Source organism: Xiphias gladius, chromosome 3 (genome assembly GCF_016859285.1).
Source record: "Xiphias gladius isolate SHS-SW01 ecotype Sanya breed wild chromosome 3, ASM1685928v1, whole genome shotgun sequence".
Classification (NCBI taxonomy): Eukaryota; Metazoa; Chordata; class Actinopteri; order Istiophoriformes; family Xiphiidae; genus Xiphias; species Xiphias gladius.
The window spans coordinates 20,452,273-20,477,271 of record NC_053402.1 but is presented as its reverse complement, the minus strand read 5'-3'; the positions used below and the strand labels follow the sequence as shown (position 1 = coordinate 20,477,271).

Here is a 24,999-nt window from a genome sequence, read left to right as displayed (position 1 = left end):
TTAACCCGAAAAACCGCCCTTTGAAGTTGCGAGGACCGGAATTTGTCCACACAACCACAGACAACTACGCAGACATGTAGGCACACACTCACAGCCTCATGCACACACACAGTCTCTCTCTCTCGGTTCATAGCATGTGCAAAAACAACAACAAAAGGTCCGACACAGTGATGTGTAATTAATGCTTTTATGAAAACAGTATGTCTTTTTACACGAAATTTCAACTGCCTTTCACGTGACATAGGCCATGAGCTTTAACACTGCAAAAATCATACGTCACTCACCATTGGTTACACGCTAGAATTACTACTGAAACCCATCCGGATCATATATACTGTTATTACTGTATATCCATGTGCAGCACCTTTCATTACCGAACCATTTTATTATCAGGGAACCTCCTTATAAGGGTATTAAATGATTCACTGTAGCCTGCAGTAATTGTTGGTTGTATTAGATTCGTTGCAATTAGCGTTTAACCACAGTTTACTAGATCAGAAAGTGAGGACAAGAATTGGCAACAAAAAAATAATTATGCTGGGGGGGGTCAACAGAAAAGAGGCAAGGAGCCAACATGCAGATGTCTTCAAAAGTCAAACACATTTCAAATGAACACCTTATATTAACATGTGTGAAATATTGCTGAAGCAAATACAACAACTGAAATTTTTAAGAGCGTAAGTAAACATAAGTAAATCCGCAAGTTAACACTGTTTATATTTCAAGTTCATTCCTAAGTTCTGGAAAAATATCGTCATTTGTCTCAGAAAATAAAGTCTTTCTCCTGAGAGAAATTAAAAGTGCCAACGTAAGAGCATCTGGAGTATCAAGTAAGACTAACTATTTGAACATTTGTTCAACCCTCATTCACAATACAACCTGTGGCAATCGCTGACACAGTATTAAATCTGTATTACGTCACAGTTAGAGCTGAAACACCAATTTGTAAAACAATGTTCATCATTTTTTAATCACAGCTATTAGGGCTATCTTTGCTAAACTACCCTTCATTTTATAAGTTAAAGCCAAATACATATTAGGTATAAAATTGTTGAAATATTTCTCAAATCAAAAATGTACTCCAGATGATTAAAGAGGAAATACATCTTTTACTCTGTCCAACATATATGGGATAACCACCTACAACAATATTTAACTATGTCAGTTTCGTAAAGAGTCCCCTGTCAGTGTGTTTCATAAACCACAATCCTCAGTGCCCTGTTTCCAGAGCACTCAGCGCTAACAAGACCAGATACTGCCACAGTGTATCATGGATTCATTATCCAGCTCTAGGCAATTCATTTGCTGAGAGCCGGCATGCTTCTTCATCTCTGATAAACAACATCTTTCTTCCTGCATTGGGAAGTGGCTCAGTGTAAATTGGACCACTTGAGGCCTGGACCGGGAGACCGGCTGGTGGCGGCAGCAGCGGCGGCAGCGGCAACGGCATCAATCTCTCTCTCTCCTCACATTCAGAGCTCTTTCTCCAAAGCCCTTTGTTGTCGGAGAATGCAGCTCTCCATCTGCGCGTCATGCCATCCCTTTGGCGATGGCCATACGCTCGGACACAATTTTGATCGGGACTCCTTTGCGGCTCACTTTGACATGAATAAAGAGCGTGGCGGGAGACAGACTGGAACCATCTGCCTTTAGTAAGTGAATATGTCGATAACCTGACAAAAGAGAATACAGTACACACATTACACAAAGCAAGCAGCAGCGATGTCTGTTTTATAAAACACACGCCAGATTTTTATGAGCACCTGTGCGAAGGCTGGAGAAAGGTAAAGTGAACTGCCCGACAAAGTCGTTTTTGGCAGTGTGGTCGTGGTCCTCCACTACAAACCGCACCAGGGCCAGATCAGGTACCTGCAGCTGGAAGCTCAGAGTGCAGTCCCACCGTGGGTTAAAACCTGTAGAGGGCGCACAAGAGCTGTAAATAGATCACCCAGTATTGTACCTTTCAAACAAACTGGTCATGGCGTTGGGCAGGAAAAGCTCCTACAAAAATATGTCAAAGATCTGCGCTGCGCAGATTCAGGTATAAAGAAGCTTAGGGATGTTGCCTCATGCCTTCACATGCTTACAGAAGACAGGCAAATAAAATCATTACAGCATTAACAGAAATAATTAATTATAGGCAAGTATGCACGAAGAATAAAGGTATTACATCTCTGCTTAAAACATCCACACAACTAATAATATAAGGTTTTTACTGTAATGAAAACTCAAAATTACCATTGTTGTCGATGCGGTGTGTTTTATCTCGTGCATTATCGATAGCCACCCCATGGATTTCCACCCACACTTGTGGATCCACAATGGAGCTCGCCTTGTCGGTGTTGATTTTTGGCAGCTGCTGTGCAGATATTATCTGACAAGCGAAACGTGATCTGTCAGTTTGCGCACCAAATCCCGATTGGACATGTATCCGGATTATATTGAAGTCATTTCAATTTTATTTGCATAGCCCAAGTCTGCAAAGAGCTTTACAATCTGTACATTTCACGAAATCCTATGTCTTTAGACCCTTGATGAGAAAAATCCCAAGGACACAAAAACCCAAGCAGCAGAGGAGGGATTCTTCTTCTAGGATGGAGAGATGTTGTATTTACAAAGTTGACAGAAATACTGAAATTAGACTTTGGTTAAACAAGATGAGAGTATCAGACAAATATATGCAGTATATGAAGATTTGGATCCAGGAAAACAAAGCACATCGAAATTGCATTGCAGTGTGTCAAAAAGCTTAAAACTGTGTTCTGTGTCAGAGAAACAACACTCTCCTACATGTAGTATCAAATTATAAGTGCCATTAAAAATAGATCTGAGTCCATTAAAATGCTCTGTAACACTGTTGCTCAATAGGTTACCGCTCACTCGTATAGTCAGTTGGGTGGGGACGTGACCGGGGCCTCCTCCCGTGTTCTCTGGGTTAAAGCTGGACGTGGGGCTGCACAGGAAGCCGGGTTTGAGGATGTAGCCACAGCGACCGTTGGGAAGGAAGCGACCCTGGTTCAGGTCCATCTGCTCCCCTGGTGTCTGGAAGTTCAGAGCCACTGCACACAGCACAGAGAGGAGAGGGCCGTCAGGGACGGAGCAAGCCTGATCCCAAACATGCTAACGGAAAACATTTCAGCACGGGTGAACAGTGAATGACAGTCAAAGAATCAGCCAGTGACATGAAATTTGTTTTGACGTGGTGGCAATTTGACCATATAACATTTCTTTGGCTCTCACTGAGTGACTGCCTAATGAATTGACTTAATTTGCTGCCATCAGAAAAGCATCCTAGCTTCTAGACTGGAGCACTAACCCATCTGGCATCCACCGTTCCACATTTCCTGAGGATCATAGTTGGATGATTGGAGGCGCTGGCCGGAGGGGTAGATCCGGCTCAGCTGCCTGCTGTTGTGTCTTACAAAAAGCTTTCCTGCAAATGAAAAGAGAGAAAAACTACATGCCATGATACACTAGAGGGTGATTATATTTTTCTGTAGAATCAGCTGCAGCAAAGCAATGTCATAAAATCTTTCCAACTTTCTCTCTGTAATGTCAAGATGCAATTATTTCCACCATTGTACCCGAGTCTTTGATGAGCCTGAGTGCTTCACTTTCAGAGAAGGACGACATTTCATCTGGCGGTTTTTCAGATGTCTTTTCAAACCCACGGAAGGGGACGCTCCTGCAGTACACCACCAACTCTGATAACTCGGGGCTCAGTTTAGAACAGATCTGGGAAGGGCAAATGCAAACACAAAAGAAAACCGGTCGATTATCTACCACACATTCATGTTAACAGTTCCCCAGGCTTCAGAAGGAGTCTTCCTGAACTGACCTTTGCGGGATCCTTCTTGAGTGTGTTCTTATTGCTACCCGCTAGCTCGTCTTCAGAGCTTGAGGAGAAGCTGGCACAGCTGCTTGTCTTGCCCAGCTGGCCAAGGTGAGGAATCTGCTTCTTCCCTTTTACCAGAATACGCCCCTTCAGCTCCTGCAGCGAAGGTCATTGGAACAAATTACTCCATTAGAAAACCAGACAGCCTGAGGTCTGTGTGTGTGTGTGTGTGTGTGTGTGTCGGTGTGTGTGTGTTTTGTACCTCGGGAGAAGGCAGATCTTTCAGCCGGTTGTCACTGAGTGGCTTCATGAGCAGTTTGCTGCCGAGGATGGCGCGGAGGTGTTTGGCCATCACAGCCTGCTGCTCCACAGAACAATGGTTCTCCAACGAGAGAATTAGAGGATACGGCGACGCCTGCAGAAAGGAACACAGGCAAACGCTTATGCACAGCCATTAATATGCAATTAGATAACACAATAGCAAAGCAGGACATAACAGTGTAATACTATAGTATGTCAAAACCAAAATAGCACAGGGCTGTCTCGGAGCCAAGAATGTAACCACAAGAAGTGCAATAGGCTGTGAAAGCAAGAAGTCAGGAATCTGGATGTGTTAACTGACTGACTTCTCACGGCACACGTACTGACAGGGTTGAGGATTTACACCAGAAAAAGATAACAAATCAAATATCTCTTACCTTGAAGGCATACTGGGCGATGGTTTCGATGACCTCCTTAAAGGGCACTTTGGAGGTGAGAGTGTGGCCGTGGTAGATGACGGGCTCACCTTTGTCCCCATCCCAGCAGTCCAGCTCGACGCAGCGACAGCCCTGATTCAGAGCCCTGACGGTGACAGACACGTACTTAATATTAGACCACAGGACCATCACTGTGTGCAGGTTTCTGGATAGATCGGGAAAACACGAATAGCCGTTTGATGGTGTTTTGATGGGTCAGTGTGAAAATACCTGATGTACGGCTCTGTGCTGCTGGCGCTGGTGACTTGGTCCTTGGTAAGGTAGGTGTTGTGCGATGAGGAGATGAAGTAGTGAACCAGGGGGTGGCTCATGTCTTGATAGACTCTGGCATGGTCGGGGTTAAACAAATCGTTCTCCAGTGACAGCATGTACATGGTGAAACCATTCTGGGTCATGAACTGGTTCTTCTGAGCTGCAATAAATGGCAAAGTGTTTCCATCAGGTCTCTTATCTTTTGCCAGGTTTTCCCAGCAAAATTGGTAAGAGTTTAATTAAAGGGTTTAGACAGCATAAAATAGGACTAGGGTAGATGGAAGACAAGCTAAGACATGAGATGGTTTATACTAAATCACGGCTTCCTTTCCTAACAGGCACTTATTCTTAACAGTCTAGGAAAAAAAGACTTTGTTTATCATTCATTTTGACGTAATTAATTCCAGGCTGTATTTGTTGTGGTGTTTCTGCACTGCCCTACACCTGGCAGTGTAACAGTGTCGAAATCACTGCACACACCAGGTTTATTTTACAATTTGTCAGAGTTGTGTTCTTCAAATATGTACTTTTATACGCGTATTGTTGTTTTGAGCTGAAGAAAAAAATTCAGGTTATTTCTTGTTTTATATTCAAACTAGAAAATGCAATCAGTAGAGCGCAGACCTCCACCAAGGCCAATGCACATACACCAAACTTCAGAGGTAAAAAAATTCAAATTCATATTAAAATTTAATTGGTCCTTCCCTGGCCCAAGCCCCGTCCCTGCACCAAGTTTGGTGCAAATTGGTTCAGTACTTTTTGCATAACCCTGCTGACAAACATACAAACAGACGCGGGGGGAAAACATAACCTCCCTGGTGGAGGTCGCTAATTCCCAGAACCTCTCTTACTCAACCACCCACCAAATCTCAGTCTTCCAAGCATCTCGCTCATTTAGCTGAAATACCGTCTTCCTTAAAGTGAGACGATGCCAAATTTGTGTGAACAAATAACATATTCTTCCAATTTAACATTTAACAGATGAACTTACAACAACAAAAGGCACCATTGCTCAGATCAGTGCACTCAGGGCCTTGCTACACCCTTACTTGGTCTGGTATGTCCAGCTTAGGGTGGATTCATTGTATTAATTTCATATCCTTTAATTGTTTTGCTATTATTTACTGCGGGTTGAACTAATGAATAAGACCTTTTTGGCCTTTTTTCTTTCAGTGATCATAACATTGTCATCTTAACAGACCACACTCACTGCTGGAGACATGAAGTGCATCACTTTTTGTGCAACAGAGGATTTTGCCTTAGTGTTTAAAATAGCAAACGCTTTCACGGGGATAGGCTAAATAACTATTTTGTGGATCAGTATGAAGATGTTGTGGTTTGTTCCCTTCGAATCCTGTAATGACTGCTTTCATGACCTACCCCAGTCATTGAGCTCATAGGTGAGTATGAGGCTCTGAGCATGATTCAGTGAAGCGTCCTCGCCTTGGTCCCCCAGGAAGTCGCGCAGCTCAGCCGTGGAGAGCACACAACCGTTACTCGAATAGTGTCTGAACACGGCATCCAGCTCGGGCCGTCGCAGCAGCTCCCTGCAGAACTCCTCAATCTCTATATGATCCAGGCGGCCATCACCTGATCGGTCACACCTCTGGGACACGGGGGAGAGGGACGGGTTAAAAAAGACAAACAATCGAACACACATCAAGCACAGTGTGATTTTATTCTGGGAGTGCTTCAAATTCCCCGTGGGGAAAGTATCTCAGTAATAAATTAAACCATCTGCGCGCACTTACATTAAAAATAGGGTTCTCTGAGGAGGGTCAGAATTGAAAATTGCATTTGGAAGGAGCATAAAAACCGACAATTCAGCGGTAATGGAGAGCTGAAGGACACAGCAGGCAGTAATCCCCTACAATAAAGAAATAACTGGCTCTTGATTTGTTGTGGGGAAGATAAGAGGGAGGGGATAAAGATGTGGAGGGGGGTCGCCGGCTTGGTAATTGAACACAGACTCTGGCCTCCGGAGTCCATGTCATCCAACCCTAACTAGCAGAACTATCACCAACTCTGCATCTCTGTGCTTCTGCTCTCTGTCTTTTTTTACACACTGTACTTTCAGAGCTCACCTGATATGGATTATATATTGGATTGACGTTGTGCAGTGATTTAAAACTCACACGGCCCTGACCTTGAATAAAGAGCGGGCATACTGCTCACTCAAGTCAATGTTGATCATCTGCAGCAGCCGCTTGACCTCATCGTAGCTCATCTTGCCGTCCTGGTTCTGATCGGCTCGCCTTAGGTAGCCTCGGATCCAAGTGTGGAGAGTTAAGGAATGAAACCAGACAAAAACTAAAGACTATACACTCAATACAAGACACTCAAATCGTATACTTAGTTGGATTATGCATCCTTATGTGTGTGTTGTGGTCCAGGAGAGACATCAGACACTCTTTGCTCTGTCATATTGTATCATTTTCCTTGTTATTATCCCATGCAACCTAATGTTTGGGGGTTTTTTTTCTTAGCTTACCTGCCCACTTACTGTTCTAATGTGTGCCAGTAAAATAATTGAAACTGCACCTTGTGATTAATTGATGTACTGATAAACATTTACTGACCCAAATGTATGCACACAGGCACAAAGAAATGTGATTTTTAAAGGGAAATTCCACTGATTTTACACATCAAAGTCTGTTTACAATTATGGGGCAGTACTATTGCATGTGGCACATGTGAAAGAAATAGCCCAATAGTGGGTAATGTAGACACCAGGTTTTAACAGGGAAGAAGAATGCGTGGAATAAAGGAGGCAATATCCCTGTTTTTCGGCTGCCTCGGATCCTTTTTAATGACCATCGTGAGTCGACCCTGTTATAGTTGTGCAATGCTAAATCAGTGGAGTGCTGTTTTAAATGATGATGCTCTCCAAACTTCCAAAAGTTCAAATATTTCACCCACTGACAGTTTCAGCTATTGCACTAACTGAAAACAAATCAAAAGGCAGATGTTTAGCCACACACAGTGAAAAGCATCATTCACTTTCTGTTGATGCCAGTATCGTTTAACACTGTGATCTGTTCAACCAAAAAGCCACGAGTTGAAATATGTTGCCTCAAATCTCTTGAAACTTGTTTAGTTATAAATACCACTCAACAGGCTCTCAGTTGTTTGTTCAAGAGTGGGTGTATTTACAGTTTTGATGACACCTAGCTCTTGTTTCTATGCAGGTACAATGCAATTAATGTAAGTCCCTTTGGACAAAAGTGTCTGCCAAATGAATATAATGTAATGTAACTGCATGAAAGACTCAACAGCAACGAGAGACTACGTTTAGTTCATTGTCACCTGCACATGCAGTTGTGCAACACAAGAAAGCCCATACTTTCACACTTGACACTGTGTAAGACAATCCCCACCCAGGCTACTGACAGTCAACAGTGCGAAACATAATCAACAATATAACAAGACTGCATTAACACGATAACGTCCCTGATGATTTATGTATTCACAAAGCTAAAAATGTGTCAGCAGAGAATGAGGGAGCGGAAGAGAGAGGAGCCGTGGTAGTCTTAATGTTACACACTGCCTGATACCTACACTCATATTATCCTCTGGCTGTGAGGGATTGTAATTAACAGTGATAGTCCTACTATATTTAGACAGAGGTTTTTTTATCTGGTCATTACTTTTCACCTCAGCTATGCTGTGGATGTGGGATGGCACATGAGACAGCAGAGTCAATCAACACCTCAATGCTGCCTCAGCTAAACTATATTTATACACTATATTTATTCTAGTCTATTGAAAATTGGGCAGGATATTGGTCCAGTTTTTCCTTCTGAGTCATGTTGGCCACTCGATCCTTTAAAGTGCGGAGCCCTCGCACCCAGTGCTGGGCTTCATCCTCGCTGGAGCACAGCAGGTCCAGGCTCTTCCTGGCTCCCCTGAAGACCACCGTGAAGCACCGGTTCTCCGGCAACGACCCGGAAAGCCGCCTCAGCGCCTCGGACTGGCAGCCTTCACGCACACACTCCACCTCTGTCACAGCGACTGGGAGAAGAAAGGAGAAGAAAGGGAAGGAGGGTCTAGGCTAAAACTGTTTTTGTGTTGTTGAGTAAACACAGCTTTGGCTGGACACCAACACGTAGAGCAAAGCAGCTAAAGGTCAAGTGTCAGGGGTTTTATAAGGGAATCATAAATCCCACCAAGCAGAATGACATAGTCATGCGATTGTAAAATGTTACACCCTTTACAGTTGAACTATCCACTATTCAGGATTCTCAACAGGATAATTTTAACCTGCAGCCTTATGACTTACAGCACACAAATGGGCAGGCAAATGAAAGCCGGACCTTTAGTTTTTGCCCTCTCTGTTGACACTCTAAGACCAGGCCCCTCTAATGGGTTTTATGTAAGTTATGATCTCAAGGGGTTTGGCTGCACAGGATAATTTGGAGCGCTGAGTTGTAGGATGTTTAAAAACAAACAAGACTAAAGAGTCTGAAGCCACGCTAGTGGCTATGTGAGGCTGTATTAGCTAAATGCTAACTTCAGCACACTCATAATGGCAAAGCTAACATTTAGATGTTAATAAAATACACTTTCCCAGCTTTGGGCTGCATTGGCTGTGCTACTTTAGGTGTACTTTAGTTTGTACCCGACTCAGTCTTCACACAACCACAACAAATTTTACATCCTTTGAAAGCTCCAGGTCTTCTGGTTCTATCTGTGAAAAAGTATTTTGGGAAAACTGCAGCAGCTGTTGACACAGAACTGGTTCAGTCTTGCGTCTATGGCTCCAAAGTGTTTTGCACACAAAAGGTACAACTGCAGGCTTGATATTCCCTCGTTTATGGTAAAAACAATAGGCAAGGCGAAAAAAAAAACAAAACCTTACATTTCTGCCAGATTTGTGCCTCTGTGACGTTGGCTCCGTATCTCTTCTACTCATTCTGACCTTTTGGTTGTAAAATATAAAATATAAATATAAACATTTTACGTGTATTAGCATGCTAACATTTGCTAATTGGCACTAAACACAAAGTACAGCTGACACTGATGAAAATAGCATTAGTTTTGCAGGTATCTAGCCATAAAGCAAAGTACAACTGCCACTATTAGTCAATTAATAGATTAGTTGATGGAGGGAAATTAATTGGCAACTATTTTGATAAATGGGTACTTGTTTCACTCATTTTTCAAGCAAAAATACCAAATATTTGCTGGTTCCGGATTCTCAAATATGGGGATTCTGCCCTGTTTTATCATATATGATTTTAATGTAATTATTTTTTTTGGTTTTGGGCTTTTGGTCAGAAAAAAGAAGCAATGGGCTCTGGGAAGTTGTGATGGACATTTTTCACTACTTTTTGACGTTTCATAGACTAAATGATTAATTGATTGATTAAAACATAATTTGCGGATTAAGCACTAAGGAAATAATTGTTAGTTGCAGCCCTGAACCAAATCAAAATTGAAATTTTCTTCTGATGACGGTGCTAGGATCACCAAAGTTTGTAGAATTCATCCTCTTGGGACCATGAATTTCTCTACCAAATTTAATATTAATCCATCCAGTAGTGGTTCAGATTTTAGTCTGGACCAAACCGGTGGACGAACAGACTCACATGTACATCTCTACAGTCATGAAGCTAAAATGACCAAAAACATATTTCTACTTACAAATTCATTATATTGAAGCTTCATGGTTTTAACTCCTATGTTTGACTTTCCTGTCAGTAACTGGACAGTTTTAAGCCTTTTTGGATCTGCTAAAGCAAAATCATTCGTTGGGAGAACTGGACACCACTCTGCAAATATATATATATATATATATATATATATATATATACATCCTCTAATAGGGTTTTTTTTATCTGGGTCTGATTTTGTCTGAGGATTCACAGGCCTAAAAGGGTGAGATTTACAACTTTATATGACCTGTTTATCTCATATTTGCAGCGCTCTGGTGACTCAGGCAGCACTTGCTGCCCAGAAAAGACAGCCAAACACAAACAGACACTGGCTCCTAACTGATCCTAACACAACAACTTTATTCAGCACAGGAGCTCTTCTGCTTCTGCACTGGGATGCCTGCAGTGTGGTGATCACTCAGTCGGGCAATAAACAGCGTCTGTGCTGACAATAGCCTCATTCTCTAGCTGGAGGTCGTAAAAGCCTCCACTGTCCACCTCTTCAAAATTACTCCACATTCCTGCTTTGCTTTTATCCCAGAGACATGGCAAAAAGTGACATGTATGTGTGTTCACGTGTATAGAGAGATTAGTTTTATAAGAAATGCTCAGTGCTTCAGAGCGTAAGACACGGCACAGAACCGTAGGTGTCAGATCACACCGGACCTGGAGAAGCGCCTGGTGCTTGGAAAAGAGGAACCAAGCCAAGACTCCATCCGGGAAACACACGCAAGATATACTCAGCAGCCTGCCCATGTGGCATTGTCAGTGTCTGTCTGCTGAAGTGGTCGTCCCGCTGTCGCACAGCTTGTTGTCATCACTGTAGGAAGTGCTACACACTGCAACTCGACCACTCTGTGTCTATTTCTGGTGCGGCTGCAGCACAATCAAGATGGCCTTCACCACCCACTGACCCACAAACTTGCCCACCCACCCACTCCGTTAAGGCTAGCGGGGGTTAGCTTTAAGCTGCATTCCAACATCAGGACGCTGAGCACCAACAGAGCAGAGGTGGGAGAGCTAAAGGTTGGGCAACAAGGAAGAAAATAAAAGGGGGGTAAAAGGGTGAGAGATATTGATTTCATGCATGTCAGCTGAAACATTTCCCACCTCTAGCCCCCGTGCAGTAATTCTTCATCACAAGAGGAGATTTAGCTCCAAAAACTGAAAGGCAATGTAAATATAAGATTAAATAAATGCCCTACAACTTTCTCACAGAGTATAATCTCTTTTGTGTAAATACCTTTGCTGTGTCAACAAAGAAAGTATGAGGCAGTGCAATGCCTCTGTTGAGGTCAAAAGAGCTTATTTGTTCCTCTTACGCCACCATCTTCTCAGCATTTAAGCATTTTTTTTTTTTGTTAACATCCACCGACCCACCATCAGACATAAAGTCTCCATCTTCCTGTTTTAATTACTCTTCGAGGCATTCGTCGCGCTGTAATTTAAGCCAGCGGTGTGAATCTAAGATGCTGTTAATAGCGAGCACTAACACAATATGTGTCCTACACAGTGACATCCTCGAATTGATAAGACATCAGTAGGTTCACCATGCGTGCTCGGTAACAGCATCCATATTACAGCTGGTACATGACTGATGGTTCAAAACAATGGGTGCAGTTGAAAATTAATAATTAAACATAATGGGTTAGTCCTGAAATTAAGTAAAATGTAAATCAAAGTCTCCTGTCTACGCTACTTCCTTGCTGAGAATAACCTTGCATTTACAGTTTAATTATTTGTCTCATACCAGATGCTTGAATGGAAAATATTAAATCACCAATTACTTTCACAAAACAGCATTTAAACAGCTTTTCATTTTAATCCGGGAAAACTAATCTTGTGTTTCACCTTGTCAATAACTTCGAGTTTGTATGTTAAAGCAGGGTTTTCCCTGCCACTGAAAGACTTAGACACAGTGCCTGATGAATGGATGGAAAAAAAAACTATGCTGACAGTTCTCTACCGTTCTGGAGAGAAAAGATACAATATTGGCCAAAATATAAGATTTTTTTTTTTTTCTGGCAAAAAGATATGAAAAAGTAGGGGTTGTTTTATATTTGAGGATGAGACAACTACTTGTTCAATACATCAGATATCCTTTTTGAATGGAGAGAGTACAGGTGTAACTAACAGCCTTAAATTTTGCTAGGCTAGCGAGGGTTTTCAAGTCTGTTTACAGTGAGTCTTCCAGAGGTAGACAGCCCTACAGGTGTTTCATTAGCCCCGTTTAAGTTGAAGGTTTGTCTGGCTTGTGTAACATGTTTTGCTGCCACGAAGGAAAAAACAAAAAAGGACTGAAAACAATCTCATAGCGTCTCCCGACGTGTTTCCTGCAGAAATGAACCAGGGAGAAAATCACACAGCTCAAAAGGACGGTCCGCAAAATGCTAAGTGTCAGAGAAAATGACTCTGAGAGAGGAATGAGATTTGGAGAGGAACCAGCTCACTATAGTAACTCAGTCAGCTGGCTAGTGGCTACACCCACTGAGAAAGTGCCCTGCCTACAGACGTCCAACTGAACAGAACTTTTGGTGAGTAGCCAAACGCTCGTACATTGTCAAATGGCTACTGAGAAGATGAGAGAATAGCAGTTGATATCTATTCACTATAAGCCTTGTTTTACCAGTGTTATTTTGTATGGCGCACAGTGCGATCACTCCCGAAAAGGAATACTCCAGGACGCTTGATCACCAGTGAGCATACTTGTTTCGCTTTTCTGCTTTTCTTTGGTAATGTCTGAGGGTACTGTGATAAACAACGACCGCTGTTGGTTATTTTTTTTGTGGTTTTTTTTAAATAAATATTGTCATGATAATGTATTTTTAGTCAAATAACATCAACATTTTCTTTTGTCCACTAGAAATCGAAGGAAAAGTCATCTAAGTTATGGATGCACATGTGAATGGGAAAACAATTTCACTGTGCACTTTCAGCCAACTGTAAGTTTGACCACTGGTGAAGCAAACTGCACTTAAAACCCATGTGTCAGACCTTGGTTTTCTGCCTAATTTTTGTTTCTGTTTCTTGTTTTCTGCTTTAATAAAAACCATTAAAAACCTCTTCTTTTTTCAGTTTTGCACTGTTTCCCATTTTTCGTCCCGTTTGGAAAGATTAAACAGGAGGAAAAAGGGATTCTTGTCACTGCTGACTCCCACTCTTTGGCCAGGGTTAGGCATATGTGCTTCCACCGATACACATGGCATCACAAGACAGATGTTTTAACCTGCCAGTGAGGAGCCTCACTCCCTTCTACGCCCCCCAAAAAAAGTTGGACGGTGTTTAAAAGGTCATTTCAGCCAAATTAGAAATAAATCTAAATTTCCCACTCAACCCTATAGCCATGCAAATTCTAAAAACTGCACACAGTGAGGTCTGAGGATTATTCCGAGTAACCTGAGCTTTGTTTCTAGGAAGCCACATCACTGTTGACTTTTTCAAATGTAATTTTGTGCTCTAAGTACCACAAACAAAACCACATTCAGCTCCACTGAAACCAGGATGGTGGAAAAGTCTAAGCAGCAGAGATTTTAAAAGCTTGGCAAATAAACCCAAAACTATCTGGCTATCATGGCTTCATACCATCAGTGGTGAGTAGGAATGCTTTTTATTTTTTTCAATGGGGGTGAACTGACCATTTGATGGATTTTTTGCTTCAGGCCTTCAAATTCTCCTTTGCCCAGATTTTTACTACATCTGCATACAAAGAAGCTAAAGAGCTTTGGGTAAAAACCTCAAGATTAAAAATGATACTACCGTGATAAAATAAGACCAATCGTACTGGATAACTACCAGAGTTAATTTTCTGCACACTGTGGGAACGGATGTCTTTACTGAGCTCATGCCAACCTCACCCTCTGCTTTATACTTCACATGTCCTCTTAGCAGATTAGAAAATGAGCCAGCACGAGTCTAGGTATTTGTTTTAGGAACTGGTACATAAGTTACACATGGACGTTAGTTAGCCAGGTTGCAGAGCCCACGGTTAGTCACTCACAGAGGAAACAAGCAACTCCTTTAATAAGGCAAAGGAGAGGAAAGTGCATGAGGTAGAGTCAAGATAAAACAACTCAACAACTCTGAACAATAAGCATCCCAGTCTGTACTGGACTGGTGCAAAGACTGCTGGTCTGCAGATAAGTTTCCCTCCAGGCAAAGCCCTTTACTCCTAATCTAATACTGCTTAAGTTTCCTCTCTTTTCATCATTGAGGAGTAATTCCAATTCATGAGCGGTCTCACTTTCAGTGCTCCCTTTTCCTCCTTAAACCTCCTTACTTCTCATAACCAACTCCCTTTTCCTTTTGGTCCTCTGCCTCTTTTCCACCTTAAATCCTCCCCCGACTCTACTCAAGCCAGCCCACACACACACACACACACACACACACACACACACACACACCGAGTTTCTGCTTACCGCTCTCCCCGCCAAGTTTCTGTCATACTTACATGTCTGCCGGGCTTTGGCTTTGCGGGAGCTCTTGGTGGACTCACACCATACGGTCAGTCCGTCCTCCAGCAGCCGCAGGGTTCGGCTCTTCTGCCACCTCGGAGAGCGAACTTTCACCATATTGCAGCCCTGCATCATCACACGAATGTCGTCATTGTCCGGGAGCCCTGGTGAATGTGCACGGACAGACATGCAAAATGGGAAGTTTTAATGCAGAAATAAGGTGTGATTCAGTCTGACAATGTGTCACTGCGTCATCAGGGAGCTGAGTTTGACGGGTGGGGCACTGTTTTATTGTGACCACATACAAGCTTACTCTACATGAGTCTAATGAGGTTCATCAAGAGTCCCGTCCATCTTTCCTGACTATCTTGTGACAATGCAGGACGTGGATATCTCAGAATACACACGTGCAAAATTGCAAGATTTATGAAAAAAGTCATGCTAAAAAACCAGCACGGTGAAAGGATCCTAGAGCGTCGCACAAAAATTGCAGTCCCTGTAAGAATATGAGACGGTAAAGTACAAGGACGTTTCAACAAACTCACCTCTTAGAACCACAGAGACATCATAATTTCCTTCAAGAATTTTTTCAGTTTCAGTGTCTTTTTGTTAATATCAGCGGCCAGGGTGTGAGGCATCTGCTTTATTTAAATATGACCTCACCAACTTCAAGATTTTTTTTTTTTCTTTTTTCTTTTTCTTTTTTAAGAGCCCGGCAGCGTGTGTGTTTTTTTTCTCTCATTCTAACTCTCATTCAGTTTCCCTGAAAACAAACCCCGTTGACTGTATTTGTCGAACCGACCTCACATATATAACAAATAGACAAGTGTGCAGTGTGAAGCTATCAGGGATCGTCTTGGAAATTGTCTTCGTGTTTTAACAACGTATTGTTTCTCTCTGTTTTCTTCCAGTCTAGACTCCAGAAAAATGAAAACCATGCTGTAAGTTCATGCTGAGATGTAATTCAGTAATGATAATTTGTAGATTTATTTGTCTCTAGGGGCAGGAGCAGGCCAGCAGACAGCAGAAGAGGAGGCTGTTATAACAGTTACAGTATGGAAAGTTGCAAAGTGTTTGTCTGGCTGTATCCCTCATACTAGTTCTCCCTAGCTATTACCATCAGTGGAAATTCAATCAAGAATGACTTTGACACAACCACAGTTGCTTAGAAAAAAAACAGGGGCCTCGGAACAGAGGCACGTATCATTTATTTGTTGTGAGCACTGAAAGGATCAGGGCATGGCATGAGAGAAAATAACAGATGAAGGCACAGGCCTGAGGGAGGTATGGACATGGCGAACGCACAATACAGGTTGAAGCTGAGCAGTCATGTCATGTGGATTCACTGTAGCACAGAGATGAAAACAAGTAACCATGTACTGTTTGGTGCATGAGTTATATCTTGTAAAAAAAAATAAAAAATAATGAGAAAGGTTTTATGATCCATTACAAAGCCAAATGTTTTCAAGAGAAAGTACAAAGTCATTGTTACATGAACTGGTTTTCATTAAAACTTCATAAGGTCTATGTTAAAGCTGATACAAGTAGTCAAATAAACTGATTAGTTGATCATCAGAAAATTAATCAGCAATGATTGGGATAATTGATTTTTTTTTCAGGCAAAAATGCCAAACATTTGCTGAGTTCAGCTTTTCAATCGTGAGGAATCGGGTCTTTTTTTTTCTTTCTTTTTTTATATCACTGTAATCTGAATATCTTTGGTTTTTGGACTGTTGATTGGAGAAAACCAACAGTCCAAATGTCCCATAAATGTCCCATGGACGTCTGGGAAATCACGAGAGAGATTTTTTACTTCTCTGACGTTTTATTGACCAAACGCTTAATCGATTAACGGTGAAAATAATCAGCAGATTAATCCGCAATGAGCAAAATCGTTAGTAGCAGCTCTAGTCTAAAGCTGCTGCTGCTTTTGGACTGTTGAGTGTTTACACAGCTGTTTCTCTGACTCCAATTCCAAAGGTTCATGGTACAATCCAATACTGCCGAGCGGACATTTTTGCATGTATAGACTACAGATGTCATGAAGGCAAACCTACATGACTGTACAAACCAGAGTCGAATATGCAATCATGTAAAACTCCCTCAACTTTTTCTGAATATTACAGTAATATCTTTTGTAGTGGTATGGACTTTTTTAGCGCTGCAACTGCAAAATCATTTTCATCATGAATTAATAAACCAATTATTTTCTTGAATAGTCTATTCATTGTTTGGCAATAAAATGTGTGAAAACTGTGAGAAATGCCCATCCCCAAGTCTTCAAATTGCTTGTTCTGTCTGACAAACGCTCCAAAATCAAAAGATATGTAGTTTAAATTGATATGAAACAGAGAAAATCCGAAAACCGTCACAAATAAGAAGCTGGGACCAATGAATATTTTGCATTTTTGCTATTAAAAAAAAATCCATTATTAATTAATTAATTATCAAAATATGTAATGATTAATCTTCTATTGAGTATTAACTGATTCATTGTTTCAGGACTAGCTGCTTTTTATGATGTTAATGAAAAAGGTTTTTTCTCATGTAGTTATTTCAATTAATTTTTCAGCATTCAGGCTCAGAACTGGTTTGAAGGTTCTGAATGGTGTGAAATGTGTCACAACATTTACTGCTAAAAAAAAATATGACAATGAAATATTTAAAACTAAGAATCCGTGTTAAAGAAAACTGCTTTGAAGCTCACGGCAGCATATTGCAACCGCGGCTTTACAGTTTGAGTGTTGATAAAGGACATTCAGCTTTGCCTCATTTGCCACAGACTGGCTCAGGGAATGTGACAAGAAGGGAGTCCACGTAAAAGGTTGTACTAAAAAACAAACAATTTATTACATAAGTTATAACACAAATAATAGCACCTCTGTGGGTGCTTTGTATATGCTTTTCATTCATTTATTCATCTATTTTAATAAACATTCACGCAGTAAACTTCTACCCTGGCCTATTGTCCATTATTATGTTCGGTGTTCGAACCTGCCGTGACATAACAATGGGGGCTCATTACGATTACATAATGGACGCAACACCAAGGTACAAGTCTACTGCATGAATGTTTAGATTGAAACGGATGAATAAATGATTGAAAACCACGTACCGTGCACCGCAAAGGTGCTGCTGCAGCAGGGCGAAGAGAGAGAGAAAGCTGAACAAAAAGGACCCTCTTATATAGGCTCAGCCCACAAGCCAGCACAGGTGCTTGTCAATCAGCTGATCAAGCTGGAGCTGGAAATAGGAAACACCAAAAGAAGACTGGATGTAACAGCTTCCTTTGCATGGATGAATGGGGCCTCTCAAAGAGCCCTTTCTCTTCCTCTTTCAAAGGAAAGGTCTGAGCAAACTCTCACTCTTGTCAAATCATTCTTCTGGGCTTAGTCTCTTCTGCTCACCTCTAAAGGTTTCTCCAGACACAGTTGGAATAGTTTCCTCCTCTTTCCCTTAAATCACAGTCCACATACTGTCAGTGCCAGACGGCTGAAGGAGTCCCTGAGAGGGCCCCAAAAGCTACAGCATAACAGAAACTGCTCTCGGCTCCCTCCCCCCAACCAGAAACAAACCGGGTGCAGCCGAGACTTCCTCCCCATCAGGGTCGAACACAAAGAAATCCCCCTACCAGCCCTCCATCCATAACAACCAAGTTTTTCCAGGCTGTTACCACATGCAAGGCATTCCCATAAGCAGAGCACATGGATCTGATTAACTGCAGGTCATTGGCCATGCTAAGCTGCCCAAACAGCCTTAACTGTCTCTGACTCAATCCACTGCTCCACTTTTTATTATCGCCTCTCCAGCCACGACCACATTCTTGCTCTTCTACCTGCATTGTTTAATATCTAACTGGGAAAGAGCTTGTGAGCACAAGTCTGCAACTGTGATGATATCCACAGTTTACCTTTCATAGTTCATTTAAACAGAATTGCTTTCACATTTTGATACATTGCAGGCTTGTGAAAGCCCCTTCATGAGTGTGTAAATGAAGGGATGGGCACGATTCTTCAGGCTAGAGAGCTGCGCCGTGTTTTCTTTTCATCATCTCCTGCAGAAAATCTGGTTGACATGCACTTCATCACACGGTCAAAGCCCTGCATGCCGACTAGCTAGCAACCATGCTGATGTATTCTAATGCAAGCATTTCTGCACAGCACAGAGGGAAAAACAGAGAAGCAGGAGAATTAGCAATGTTAGTAAAGGAAATTAGAACAAGAGTCTACTGCCGTGCTAGCAGCTCTGCGGGGCTTTACTTAGGCACAGAACTTTGAGTTAAATGCTCATGTCAGCATGCCATCACGCTTACATTTACAATGCTAACATGCTGCTGTTTAGCAAGTTAAACGTTTACCATGCTTACCATGCTTATCAACTGAGCTTAGCAAGTTAGCATGCTAACATTTTCTAAGTAGCACTGAACAAAGTACAGCTGAGGCTGATAGGAATGTCAATAGTTTTGAAGGTATTTGGTCATAGACCAAAGTATTGGAAAAATTAAAAATTTGGCCTGATGATGGTGCTACATGAAAACTAAGCCATACTAGCAGCAGGTCTGTGTTGTTTTGAACTAAATGCTATTGTCACGTTGGGATTCCCAACGTGATTACAATTCATCCCAGGCGGGGCTTTGTATTTGTGTACCAAATTTCTTTTTGACATTTTACCTAAAAGCAGAAATGTGAACATTATGGTAGTGCTAGAAGAAAAGTCAGGAAATCATAAAAGTCAGTACAATTCATAATCGGGAAACTAGGAATGTCTGTGCAGCATTTGTGCCAGTCCACCGGGTCAATGTTGAAATATTTCACAAGATAAGTCAAAGGTTTGACCTGATGGTGGCACTACAGGAAAGCGGGATTCATCTTCTGGGGACCATGAATGCATGTACAATTCTCCTTGCAATGTACAATTTTAATGGAAATACATCTGATAGATATTGAGATAGTTAAGTGTGGACCAAAGTGGTGGACTGACTATCAGACCTAAATTGCCATTCCCAAAGCTATGCCGCAGCATGGCTAAAGAAGTGCAAAACTGTTAAATAACTAACAGCGCCATGTGTGAACAACTGGCTGAAAACAGCAAGAAAAAAGGGTATTTTCTAGACCAGCAGTGAGAAAACAAAACAACGCTCAAATGAATCCCATAAGGCATATTTCTTCAAGGGTATATCAAAACATGCGAGCAGCAGAGGAGCCTCCAAGCTGAGAGGAAGATCATAAAAAAAATAATCATATCAGCTGCATGAGTCCTCTTCACTCAGGCCCACATACCAGTTCCACCTGGGACACGGCTCACATTTCTCTCAGCATAACAACTGTCACGAGAGCCAGCTAGCAAGATTGTAACGCTTGCGTAAAGAGAGACAAGTTAGGGTGCTGTTGATATGATATGGGTGATGGGCCAAATTAACGTTTATCAATTCGGTCCCACGGCTGTCCCCAGGAGACGGCTCAGGCGGCAAGCAGGGCAGTCCAGTCTGCCTCTCCCAAAACAGGGTCCAGTCGGTAACGAAAACGACGACATTCCAGTCTGATTGTTAAAAGGTGATTTGGGGAAAGCTTAACATAAAAAAAGAAAAAGCACTTTGGAGTTGTGACTCTGTGCAGCATCGGCTGATCTGAGAAGAGAAAAAATCCCAAAAAAGGGATTAGAAGCAAAATTTGTGTTATTTTGTAATTAGGAATTACAGCCAATTGTTTTTTTGGACAGCACAGAGCGGAACATGAAAGCCATGCAGCCTTTTTTTTCCAGTCAGAAATGAGCATCTCTCAGTTACTCATTCTCTTTTGTCTTTCATAATGATTGATGCATCATTCATTTGCTCATTAATAGGCAAGATATGTCTACACAGCGAGGAGTCCATGACTACAATGAAAAAGTAATTGTGATTCTAAACAGCTGTCACAACAACGCATTATGAAATACTTACCTCTGTTAATAAGATGGTACAATTTAACATTCAACTTCTAGAATTTCACCTAAATAAAAGACATAAATATATATATATATTGAACAAATGTATGAACCTGGATTATAAATGACATCTGATTTATCTTATTGGGAAGCCAAAGATTTGAGTTGCTGGGATTCCTTCTCTGGCTACTGGGGTTGGCAGAGTCAAAAATATTCAGCAGGAAACCAGATTGTGTGAGCTGTGTGGTTTGGTAGAGGTGGAAAATGAGCCCTGTTTTCTTTTGGACCGTTCAGACGATGACAATTTAAATATTCTGGTGTACAGATGTTCAAAAATTGCAATATTTGTTTGATTTTTGTATGTTTACATTTGCTGACTAAAAGCCAGGAAAATAGGGCAATTTATGAATTTAGTTGTAGACATGAAGGTCTAAATATCTGTTATTCTTTTAAATATTTTTCTCTTTTCTCCTGACCTTATCAAAACCAGGTACGTAGAGGAACGTTGAAGTGGAGACCCTTCCCTTTGCAACAAACGAGGTCTACACATTAAATAAAGATTACTCAAAAAAAAAAAAAAAAATCTAAATATTCACCAAGAAGTCAGTCAGAGAAAGAAGTGCACAGTATGTTATTCTACGTAGTGATGTCACTTACATATGTTTGGGCTCAATTAGACCCCAGAGAGCTTATGAAGAAATTGCAACAAAACTCCAATAGCAGACGTTTGAATAGTTTAATTTGGGAGGGTTAGTGCTGCATTAAAAAGCAGTGTTAACACCAAGCACAGAGGCACAGAGAATATTAAGATCGATTGTATTTAACCATGTGTTCAAAATTATGTTTATAAGCAATTTTCTTGAAATTAGGAGACGTCATCTGAATTTTTTGAAAATACATGTGCGGGATTCTGGATCTGGTTTTAATGTGAATTTGTGGCGTCTTGTGAGCCTATGTGGGATGTACACAATTGTATGACATAAAAACTGCAGGCAATCTTTTCGTCATTTTTAGCAAAATAGCTGATGTTCACTGTTTCCCCCTGCAAACACATTTAACCTACAGGTGCAATCTGCGAACTCATTCAGTAGCCCCAGTCCAGCCCCACAAATACATGCCACGAATGCTGTTTGTTTAAATCCTATGCATACACAATCTAGCTGTTTGTTCTCACAAGAAACCAGCCGCTGTGTCGCATTGTCACAGAGCTCCGGAGTGAACGGCACTGCTGACAGCCACGGAGTCTGTCTGAAATCAAATCCACAACCCCCCGGGGACCTCTGTGGCACCGAATATATTTATCCATGTGAACTTGTCTGATTCAAACGTGGATTATCTAAAAACTAACAAATCTCAGGCTCACGGGCCACTTTTATCTCTAGGAAAAATGCCTGCAGTGAGCGAGAGATCTTTGAACAAACAAGCGAGACTAGTCCTGTGACACTACGTCATTTAAAATCTCTGAACTCACAATATTCCAGTCTGTATCGCAGAACTATCTGGTGCTTTTCATTTGATGCAAGTAAGGACTGAAAAGCTGCGGAGACACGGTGAGTCGAAGGCCACCTAACTGATGTATGACGACACTTGGCAGTAAAGGGTCGGGGGCTGGGCGTTGACCTCACTGGCTTCATTATCCAGTATTAGCGGGAAGCTCAAATATAGCGTTGACAGTTTTGTATTACATTTTTTAGGCAATGAGATACAGTTTCCCGACTCGAGCATCAGTAATGCTTTAACAAGTTTCTGCACAGTGTCGGAATTTCAACACAGTCTGCTGTGTCAAAGCCGGGGGCCTGAATCCCTGCACCCACACTGCTGCAAAAGGCATTAAAGATCACAAGTTCAGCTCTCGTATTAAATGTTGGGGGCAGGATTTTCGATTTCTGAATGCCAAAATAAACACATTTAAAGAAACAGGCGAGCAGCTATAATAAAGTTATTTTTGATTTAAACAAGTGATTATTTGTTGGAGTTTGGAGGACATTTTGGGGTGGAAATACGACTCATTATGTTTTACTGTGAAATTATGGATACAGTTCTTTGTGTTGCATGTATTTAAAAGTCCCAGTTCTCAGTATACTATTTTCAAAGCTAAAAATGGAGCAATTGGAAAGCTTTTTCAATTTCTTATGTCATGCTGTTTACTTAACATTGTATACCTGCAAAAGAACATGAAAAAAACAACTGAATTTTAGACTCGGTTACTGGATGCAAGCACATTTTACATTTGTTTGGTATAAATGGGTCAAGTGGCAAACACAGCATCAGCAGACATCCAGTGACTCTTCAGAGATTCTGACAGGTGTCTATTTTGGGGCGAGGTGTGGCCATTGCTTTAGAGGGCGTGTGTGAGGGGGCCGCAGCTCGTCTCATCAGTGTTGGACCGGGAGGGCGTAGGCTGCTTCGGGTGAGAAGGGTGAGGAGCCTGAATCACAGCAGCGAGCCAGTGAGCGGTTCAGCTCTTCATAAGCACATGATCACTTCAACTACACCCACACGCACTGTCCATTTCGCCTCTGGTTTGGTGTGTCAGTGTGTGAGCTGTCATTTTCTGCCGTTTACCAGCAAAACTCTGTCATTTTAAACGAAAGCTACTGCACATCTGCTTCGTGTTGGTTTTTCTCACGAAATCCACGACATGACTTGATTCTTGAAGCTGGGGCTAAATGAGGCAACTGGGTCACGAGCACAGGGCCAGACAGCAAATACAGAGATTAGTGAGCAAACAAATCCAACAATTGTTTTATCTGGTTGTAGTTATACCCAAATAATCACCAGATAGGTATTTCAGTCAGTGTCCAGCGAGGGGAGTAAGTATGGTGTATTTTAAAAGGATGCAACTATCACAACAGTACTTAAACAACTATTATAGCAAAGGTAATGATAACACAAAAAAGACTCTGTCACTACTGAATACATGAAGTATCACACTAACTCCATGCTAAAATGTCATGTGAATTTCGAAAACACTATGGTAGTGTCATGGACCAAGTTGGACCAAAATCCCCTAAAATCCCTAAACTCAGATAAGTTCACATCGGGAAAGTCATGTGAGCGCCGGGGTAAACGCCACAGGAGAAAAACACTTACTCTCAGTCTAAAGCGAGCACCACAGACACATATTCAATGTGTCTTTATGCCAATGCTATGGTCTTTCTACCTCGGGCTGGTGCAGATTGTGAACTTCGCGGCAACAGAGAAGACGGCTCCACTTGCGCATGGAGGTTTGCGGGTTTGCTTACCGGGCCTCCTGATGGGGTCCACCGTCTTCTCGGCCACTCTCCTCCTCCGCTCCCTGGGACTGGTGGCCGGTGACTTGCCGCTGCCCAACATTATTGTGACTTACGGAAGCTCCGGCGAAAACAACTGCAGCTCACGACTTTGATACTCGGGGTGTGCCGCGTCAACCCCCTACCCCCCTACCCCCCCTGGGAAACGGTTACGAGGTCTGAGGGTGCAGGTGTCCTCACGCCGGCGCGGATCTGTGCTGCCCCCAAAGAGACTCCGAGCGCAGAGAGAAGAGACACAGCCGAGCGCAACAGTTATCCCTTTTCCACATGTATAAAGTCCCTCCCAGGCGCTGCTCTCCATGCTTGCGCGTAATATGACTCCAAACAAGGCGCGCACTCTACGCCACCCCCCCCCCCCCCAATCCTCCTGCCCCTGCCCCGGACAGACACAGACGATGGTCAGGTCCCTCTGCATAAGTTTAATATCTGCAGACACATCGATCAAAGCTTCTTGAAGCTTACTGAGCGCACACAGATCTCTGACCGGTTGTTAAGCTTTGATCAGAGAGCCATGGGTTTATAATAATAATAATAATAATATTACAGCAAAACGACACACGCGTTTTTATCTTTCCTGCTTTAGATGTTGCCCAAGTGGAGCTCTGTTGATTTCTGTGCCTTTGCTTTTCATCTGTATGAAAACACGCAGAGTGTCAGTGTGCTGGGGCAGACGTGGACGCCTTCAACGTGATTTCTCAAGGCGTTCAGGGGAGAGGAGCTTCAGCACTGGTGAACGTCTGATCACTAGTCATACATTCAGGTCTGAATTCCTCATTCTTATTTCCTACCCTGAAATAATCTTGTGCCATGCAAGATCGTGGGCCCATCCAGGTT

At 42.1% G+C, this 24,999-nt stretch overlaps 1 protein-coding gene across 1 annotated transcript; it reads right to left on the bottom strand.

Moving 5' to 3' along the window:
* Nucleotides 1-67: 67 nt before the first annotated feature.
* Nucleotides 68-24,372, bottom strand: plcd3a (phospholipase C, delta 3a). Its single transcript, XM_040116557.1, has 15 exons — nucleotides 24,118-24,372; nucleotides 14,947-15,114; nucleotides 8,628-8,856; nucleotides 6,992-7,121; nucleotides 6,226-6,451; nucleotides 4,804-5,005; nucleotides 4,534-4,678; nucleotides 4,098-4,250; nucleotides 3,839-3,991; nucleotides 3,585-3,735; nucleotides 3,317-3,433; nucleotides 2,881-3,059; nucleotides 2,239-2,374; nucleotides 1,764-1,913; nucleotides 68-1,673 (listed from the first exon to the last, which is right to left on the bottom strand). Exons 1-15 carry the CDS (start codon nucleotides 24,206-24,208, stop codon nucleotides 1,531-1,533), a joined length of 2,373 nt encoding a protein of 790 aa, XP_039972491.1. The 5' UTR covers nucleotides 24,209-24,372; the 3' UTR covers nucleotides 68-1,530.
* Nucleotides 24,373-24,999: the final 627 nt, after the last annotated feature.

Coding starts and splice junctions, on each gene's coding strand:
- plcd3a (XM_040116557.1), bottom strand. CDS start 24,208: ATGTTGGGCAGCGGCAAGTCACCGGCCACCAGTCCCAGGGAGCGGAGG. Junction 4,251..4,533: donor TCGCCCAGTATGCCTTCAAG/GTAAGAGATATT, acceptor TCCTTTCTGCAG/GCGTCGCCGTATCCTCTAAT. Junction 1,674..1,763: donor TTTCTCCAGCCTTCGCACAG/GTGCTCATAAAA, acceptor CTCTTTTGTCAG/GTTATCGACATATTCACTTA.